At 37.9% G+C, this 8,786-nt stretch overlaps 1 protein-coding gene across 1 annotated transcript; it reads right to left on the bottom strand.

Moving 5' to 3' along the window:
• Nucleotides 1-953: 953 nt before the first annotated feature.
• On the bottom strand, nt 954-7,335 carry CLEC3A (C-type lectin domain family 3 member A). Its single transcript, XM_061370959.1, has 3 exons — nt 6,796-7,335; nt 4,705-4,785; nt 954-1,593 (listed from the first exon to the last, which is right to left on the bottom strand). The coding sequence occupies exons 1-3, from the start codon at nt 6,908-6,910 to the stop codon at nt 1,202-1,204; spliced, it is 588 nt and encodes a 195-aa protein (XP_061226943.1). The 5' UTR covers nt 6,911-7,335; the 3' UTR covers nt 954-1,201.
• Nucleotides 7,336-8,786: the final 1,451 nt, after the last annotated feature.

The raw sequence follows: 8,786 nt of genomic DNA, 5'->3' as shown, positions 1-8,786 counted from the left end.
TAATTTAAGAAAATCTTGTGCAACTAAAAGAGGTTAATGTAGAAATTAGCCTCCGAGCATCAATATAGTTAAATATTGAAATGAAATTCCTTTACACAAGAAAGAAACTGCTATTTATAACATGAAGGCAAGTCACTATTGTGAGGTTAAGAACAGCAAAGAATAACTAACACATTTTACTTCATTTTCAAAAATTGGGTGTTAAATCGGGAAAATTTGTATGTGGTCAGATGAGTTACAGTTTGGTCTCACTTTTTTTTTGTGCCAAATGAGTGTGCTGCTTGCCACGTAAATGGAGGTGAATGAGCGCTATCATGCCCAGAAACAGGATCCTTCCTCCCTACTTGTGCTTTCAGGCACTGTTAATGTGTGTATTACAATGCCTTCTTCTGATCCTGAAGGAGAGAAGGCTTATGCAGATCTTAAGGCATTGCTCAGTGGAGGTGGGATCTAGTGGCACATTGGTTTCTTCGATGAGAATTTTCCAAATGACATCTAATATTTAACCATAATTGAGACATTTAAAAGCAAGTATGTTTAGACTAACTGGTGTTTTAGAGCAGGCACTTCTCCCATTTTCTACCAGTGTATCACTTTTAACTACATGTAGTTTAAAAATTAACATCAGATTTTTCTTTCTAATTGGGCTTTTTTAACCCATGAGTAAAAATCCTCTTGATCACAGATCCATTCTTTTAAACTCCATGAGGATAATGACAATTTTTTTCCAGGAGCTCACATAATCCCAAGGTCCTTCTTAAACACTAGAACTGAAAGGATCCTTACACCCCATACTGGCACATGTCACCATGCAGTAATCTTTTGCAAACTTTCAATAAATTCACTGGAGTGTGGAGTTCAAGCAAATGCTAACCTACCATGGAGGTAAAAAGTATAGAAATAGGAGGTGAATGCTAGGAACTGGAACATCAGGCTGAAATAATATACCAAAATATGATATAATGCAGGTCAAAACTCAATATATGTTCTTGTACACAAAGAGAGCACTCACTAAAAATTACATTTTTAGCATCTGAATAGAAAATAAATTAATAGAGAGAACTTCTGCCTCAGGAAAGCATGAATACAATGCAGAGGATGGATATTTTTAACTCTCCAATGTCAAAGTGGGAGGGGATGCTCACAAGCAAAACTGCATGTTAATAACCCAAAATGTGGTCATGGTCATTTGTAAATGTAATTAGGGGATCAGAAATTCACAAATATATCTCTTGGCAGTACGGCAGACTTCGTCCACCCACTTGCCTTGTGATGACTGGGAAAAAAATACACAGTTTTCACGCTTCCCCCCATTTGGTTGGGCACGATCCCAGTTGAAGTACTGTAGAACCATGCCATTGACATCAACAAATTTCCCTTCATTTATCAAGTCATTGATACCCAACCAAAACTCAGACACCCTAGGCATACTTTTCTTGCCATAATCTCGAAGAGTGCTTGTTTCATCATTATTCCGTGGGATAGCCAGTGTCCCTCCCTTGGCTATGCAGTCTTCATTGGCTTCATGAAAATGTTTGGTGCTTTCTGACACAAGGTAGCACTTCTTATGGGCCTTTGTCCCACGAAGACAGACTGTGAATAGATATTGGTTTGCATGTTCAGTAAATGTTTGCATATTCAGTATAACTTGGGCTATAGCTTTGAATAATGTTTCTTATAAGTGATAATTTTCATAAAGGTGTATTGAGAATTAAGCAGACAAGTCGCCCAGCAGGTGAAAGGCTCTTGCCACCACAGAGTGGTCCAAGAAGTGGTAGCAAGACTGGTCTTACCTGCTATTCCTTTTGTTCATGTAGGACCTTGTATGCAGCCAGCATGTTAGCATGCTGTTGGGAAGTCTGAACAGACTGCTCACAGGTGATCTGCAAAGCACCTTGGACTACAAGTGGTGCCCAAAAGCTGCTCCAGAGAAGAAGTACTTAAGAGGAAGGACAGACATAGCTGCCATCTTAACACCATAATGTGCTTTGGAGAATCTTTCCCATATTTATTCCGGAAAACCTCAGGCATGATCTTGAGCCTCAGAATTCCCTCCAACAATGTAAGTCTCTCAAGGATTTTCTATTTTGCTGTTTCAGAACACTAAAATATAACCCAGGCCTGTTGTAGGTGTGTTTTATGTCTTTTTTCATCAAATAGTCCTGCTTTTAGACATTTTCACCTTAATTCATCAGTCTTAAAACTGATGGAACAGATGAGGCATGGATGTTTGCATCATTGCCAGGTACAAATTGGTCATCATAAAACTGTACTTGACTTAATAGTAAAGCGACAGATCTAATGGTCTTTTCATGTTTACATTTAGGTGCCAAAGAAAAACAAAGTTTTGTGCATTAACGAAGCTTAGATCCTAGCAAACACAGGCAGGACAGAAAAATGCATCTTGCTTGCCAGAAATAATAAATTTTCATTTAAATTTCATAATGTAAATTTCTGGGTTATTGATAAACATGTATTTCCACCTGTAGAAGAGTACACATTCACCTCTTTAGTTCTTAAAGTCTTGTCTTTCCAGCAAAGTCTGTCCCTTCAAACACAAAATGAGGTAAGGTGACTTAAATTTATAAACACTTTTGAAAAATGTATACTTATTACTGAGCTTGCGTGACAATCTGAACTTAATAATCTAAACATTTGCATTTATAAATCTGTTTGCTTTTAGTTCTACTGGAACATATCAGGGAAGTCTTTATGTAAAGTCCAAATATACTGGAACATTAATTTGGCATATGCTCTGTAACTGGAATTGCCTTGCAGAACTTTTGTCAAAGTTGTTCCAGCCCAGGGTCTGTGTGAGCAGGCTTGCAGGAGTGAGTCCTTAAACTTTGCTTTCCTGCTATCCTAATACACAATGTGAAAAACTGATTTTACAAATAAAAACAGGAGAAGAGAACCTTCCTTGAAGGAGTGTTCATTCTGAGCTAAGGAAGCTGGCAAAAGCCTTGAACACACTCCTGCAACAATTATTTTTAGAATCCTGCATGTGACTACTTCCAGATTATTTCATTTATTGCTTAAACTCATCTTGTACTTATATTAGAAATGTCATGAAAAAAATACAAACATCTTCTGTCCTGATGTCTTCTATAACCTGTTTCTAATTCCTGTCATCTGTTCTTGTAAAAAAAAAAAAAAAGTAATTATGTATATGATCAACAGGATATGGAAATCTACTTTGGGTCATATCCTATGTCTGAGTTTTTTAGTACTTCCAGTTGTAGTATTCATTGAGCTTCTTAGCTGCATTTTCAGGATCACCATTTTATACTAGGGCTTATCTTTCAAATTTTAACTTTTCCAACTGCTAATGGCCAAATAAATGTAACTAACATATCTGCTAAATGTTGAGTTCTTTAACATATTTATATCCTTGGGAAAGACCAGAAAGACTTTATCTACTTCAGCAACTGCAGTAATAATGGAGACTGGCCCTTTTTAGGGAGAAAGCATGTGCTTCTAAATGGTGTATGGCAATATTTCATGGTACATAGAAAGGAGACCTAGGAAATTTGAGCAAAGAAGAAATCAGATTGTAATGTGTGTCTTGGAAATGTCCATAAGCTGAAAAAGCACCTCCTTTTTCAAGTATCATAAAGCCATTAATAAACACAGTCAGAACTAGAGGGGTGATAGATCTCTTTTTTGCCAGATTTGGAATCCAGTTGAACAGTGTGGGTTCTGAATTTAGAATATAGCTCAAAATAAGTTTTGAGGATAGAAAATCTCCTGGCTCTGGTTTAATTTCTAAACCACTCTCAAGTTCCTTCTGGAAGCAATACAAGAATTACTTTTAAACAAGAGTCACTTGTCTAGCACAGGCTCCCTCTTTTAAGACACTTCTGAAATGTTCTTATAAGGCATTTAAAGAACAAATATTTTGTAAAGATCAAAAAGCTTTATGTAACCCAAGACATGAAACAGAACAACCCAGATATTACCATCCTTAAGGAAAATATGTTCTGTTTCATGTGAATTATGTCATTTCCTCTGTAGTGTCCTCCTGTACATGCTTAATTACCAAGTTCTGTGTCAACAGCTGTGAAAAAGCACAACTGTCCAGTAGGTGCATATGTATTTACCCTTCTTATTTTGTTTGGAAATTTCCATATGGCTATTTAAATACTTAAAGGAGTCTGCACATTGATACAGGATATTTCTCAGCTCACAGTGGGTATTACTGTGAAGTTTTATGGTAACATTCACTTTTGAATGTTGCAAACTCCACACTTTAAAAAGGTTCAGTCCTTTTAGCTTCCTTTTGGGGATATTCTCAGTCATTTCCATGAATATTTTTGCCTTGCTAGTTAGCCTGTATTTGTATCCAAGGGGACTTAGCTCACTGACCATCTAAAATCTCAAACCCAGTAACCCTCATTGTGTTATCTTTGTCTGGATATACCTAAAAATCACATCTTGGGGTTGTGCATAGCAAAGATTATCATAGTTCTTGCTCCAGATTAATTCCTGTTCTTATTGAAGAATTATCACTTGTGCATCTTTAGTCACACTTTACTTGACTGCTTCCTTCAGCGTTTGTCTCACCATTACATCTATGGCACACCATGCTCTTAAGGAGTTATATCTCTCAGTCACAAATCGCCATTAAAGAGAAGGATGGGAGTGAAGGAGAGTGGAGAGGCAGTGGTAACTTGTGGAAGCCATTGACCATGTAAGATGCTTTACCTGTCTGAAGAGCTTGCATTTCTTTCAAAGCATTTACTTCCCGCCACAATTTGTCAATCTGGGTCTTTAGGTCATCTTTTTCTTAAATAAAAGAAATGTAGAGAAATGAGCAGATATGTACACAAAGAATATTTAAAAAAAATGTATGTTAAAAGCTGTTTCATAATATCATAATATTTTTGCATTGCTGAGACATGTTTTGATTTCTGTTCAAGGTTTCTCATTAATGAAATGATTCCTGTAGGGTTCCTATAAAAAAAAACCAGGAGGACCTCACCTTCACGTTTTACCCTCATAATTTAAATCTCATTTTCAACTGAACTTTACCCTGGTACCTGTTTGAAAACCATGGATTTGTGTAGCTAATTGTTATTTAGCATGCCAACATGTAATTTACAGCAAAATTTGCCTATTTAGATTTGAACCTGTACCCCATGGTGTATATATATGACACAAATCATAGCAGGCCACAAGTTGTCTTTATTCGAAGAAATGTTATTTCTGAAAGGATGAAAGTTTCACAGAACTCTTGTTTTAACACAGTGAACAGCTAATATAACCAAAATTCACAGTCCAAATATATGCAGACAAGCTTGCTGAGCTGCAATTTCTCCTTCCCAGGAGGAGCCTTTCTCTCTCCATGAGTACAGAGAGGGCTTGGTGACTTAAGTCACACAAATGTAGTCTGAATCACCATTTTGTAGCACTTACAAAAGCATCAGGAAGATGGTGAGACAAGAAAAGAAGCTAATTTGCACATAACTCTATTTTCATGTCATCTTTTCAATTCTTTTTTCTTAATCATTATAATTTTCTACCACCATCAAACAACTAGCAGGCATGTTCCCATTGCACAAGATGACAATTTGATTGCAGCAGTAACCAGACCTTTCAGAAGCCACAGTAATGAACATGAGGAATAAATAAGCTCTTTCACACATCGCAGAACTAACAAAGCCACAGTTCCTACAGATCTATGTTACATCATCTAATCCTCCAGCTGCACCCCAGAAAGCTCATATCCATATTCCCTACTGCCTCTGGGGATAACCCCAGCTGTCCTTCATGATTCCTTGGTTCCCCAAGGCAGGACTCCCAGTTCCTCAGCCCGTGATACTCCCTGCAAGTCCTAGTTCACAAGAGCCCTTCCATGTTCGTCTGTTTGAAAAGAGGCAAAACCAGAACATGGTGAGCTCCTGGTACAAACATTTCATAGTGGGACACTAATGCAGACCTTTTCTCATCCCCCCGCAAAAATAATGGGAAACTTGTCCTCAGGAACTCCATTCTTTTGCCAAATTGTTTCCAGATCAAAACTGTATAGCCCCAGAGATCTGTAATCGTGTTGTGCATTGTACAAAGGCTTTATCAAAGCTGTGGGTTTTTTCATTGACTAGAAGCTTAAATATTTGCCATTGGTGTAACCTTCACCATACCCTCTTTTATTAGAAATAAGTCTTTAAATTAAATACACAGACATTTTCAAAAAAACACTCATCAGTTTTGTATTTGCTCTGTAAACTTTGCTCTGGGAATTTATGCTTTATTGTTTTCTGCTAATTATTTTTCATTAGTTTGACTTGCCATTTCACAGTTCTTTTCACACAGGTAGAGTTATATTCCCCAAATATTAGAGACACATTCTGTTAAAATTAGGCAAGGCTACAAAAATCTGAACAATAACCCTTGAAGACTGAATATTTTATTCTGTTCTTTTCTACCATATGTATATGAATTTCCATTCTTCTGATCTTAGTCACTATAACTATGTAACTAAAAATGATCACCCAGAGTCGTCTCTGAGCTGTACCTGTCAGTCCTAAATAATGTTGACAGAGATGAATAGGCACAACAGAGCATGATATTTACAACTGTTATACAGCTCAATTTACATAACTCTTTCTTGAACCCTATTCTTGGCTTTGCTAACTCACATAAAAATATTTTAAGACTGATATAAGATAGACTCAAATGTCCTTTGCTAATAAGCATTTGTCTAACAGTTTCTGGTTCATGCAATGTTATTGAAGTATATAGTAAAGTTGCACAGTCTGTAAGCTTCTATCCCTCCTCCCAGTTACAACCCAGTACCTTTCACTCTACGCTTGCTGTGCTTCCTGGCTTTGAATTTGGAAGCCTGGCTGATGGTTTGATCCAGCAGCAGTATGCTGATGAGTAGAAAAATCCTAAGTCCAGTTTGTGACATGTCTCTTTAAAAGAACTTAACAAGAAGCTTCAAGAGATTCTCTTCAGCAGCTACGAGACAAAATCACATAGACCCATCTCAGTAGGGACTGACTGAGGTCAGCTTTATAAAAGTGTGGTGATAGGGTTGGCTGTACTCCTTGCTTACGAAATGTGTTTAATACTTAAGCTGGCTGTAGCATAAGGCACTCCCTTGTTCTCACATCTCATCTGAAATTCCTAATTCCATTTTGAGTTCAGCTGGGACAGGTTGTTTCTACAGAGGCTGTACCAGCACTGAATAGTGCACTGTTTGCCACTAATAAGCACCCAATCTCCTGTTTTAACTTTGAAGATAAAATGTATGGAAAACAGCCTGCACTTTGTGCAGTGCCAGACTCAAGGAAGGGTAGACAACCTTTACAAATGTAACATGGTCTCAAGCTGGTTAAGTCATGATAATGGTCATGATCTTATTTACACCAAAGCGAAAAAAGAACACTGAGCCCTGAGTAAATACAAACACTGCAGCTACACACACACATTAAGATCACATTATGTGAGGAGTGCACTTATTATTGCCTAATAGATATGACTGCATTCCTGATTAAGAACAGTATGTGCTGTAAGCTGGGGGGTGGAAAAAGACAGTGATAGTCTTCCAAAGATTTCCATTTCCTGACTATATGGTCAGAGGAAGAGTAAAGCACAAGATGCTTGAAGCAGGACAGTGTCTCTGTGGACTTTGGAGGGCTCTCTGCATTTGGATCTCTTTTATTTGGTGTTGGGCTCCGAGTTTTGTGGGGCAGCTTTTAACTGGGATTGCTGTGGGTAATAGAACCTCTCACTGACTTTGTTGGAGAAATTAAATTGTCACAGTAATGTGTCTATCTATCATGCTCTTTGTTAAATTGTTGAACTAAAGGCATCACTGGGTGATCAGATGCTGGCAGGCGCAGTTACCGCTTTTCGGGGCTGTTGTTCCCGACATCTCTTTGCCACCTCTGTCTTGGTTACATTCTGCTCATATTGCCAGGTTTTTTTCATAACTGTAAGTGCAAGAAACTTATTACTTTATTAAATGAAAGCTGAGATTTAAAGACATGCACATGCGTGCATACTGGCTGTTTCCAATCCCCACGTACAGTCTAAAAGCACTTCAGTACTTATAAACGACACATCCAACATCTGTTTTAGATGCCTTCAAACAGCTAGTTGTATTCTAATAATCTGTTATGAGTAAGTATCTTTTAATCATTAATAAAATTTTCATAAATGCATCCTGATATGACAAAACTTAGTTTCAGTGGTCCTGCTTCAAAATACTGAAGTATGTTACACTGTGTGGGGAAACCTTTGGATCAGCAGTGCTATGTCCTCAGTGCTATTATGGAGCATCGCACACCAGAGATGGCTCTCACAGGTCCCCACTCATTCAGAACTGTCTAAAAAATCCCTCACACAGCTTCATGTTTCAGTGCAGTTAAATGTGGAAAGGGCTGTCATTCCAACCAACACACCAGAAACTGAAATGTGAGCTGTTAGAGAGAGAAACAGGGAGTTTTGCGAGGGTCTAGTTCAAGATTTAATCTGTCATTTAGAACTAACCCTGGGTTCAGGGTTAATCCATATTTTATCCCAGTGATGTTGGGGCATCAATATAAGTTAATTAAGGGCAGACAGCTGAATCAATAACTGCCTCCAGTTAGTTTTTCACTCAGTGCCTTCTCAGAAGTTGTGGAATTGCACATGAAGCTGATCCTTAACCACTGCAGTTTGTAGCCTGACATATTAAACCGGTGCTAGTTTGGGGTTACCTTGATAAAGGAGCCATAAGCCCCTGGAGTTGTTTTATGCGGAGCTAAGTTGTCTCACAGGCTTTGAGAGAGGCAGGACCA

This window comes from Neopsephotus bourkii, unplaced genomic scaffold, assembly GCF_033783945.1.
Source record: "Neopsephotus bourkii isolate Nb327-2 ecotype Australia unplaced genomic scaffold, CSIRO-AGI_Nbou_v1 NB_1554, whole genome shotgun sequence".
NCBI lineage: Eukaryota > Metazoa > Chordata > Aves > Psittaciformes > Psittacidae > Neopsephotus > Neopsephotus bourkii.
This window is presented reverse-complemented; position numbering and strand designations above follow the sequence as displayed.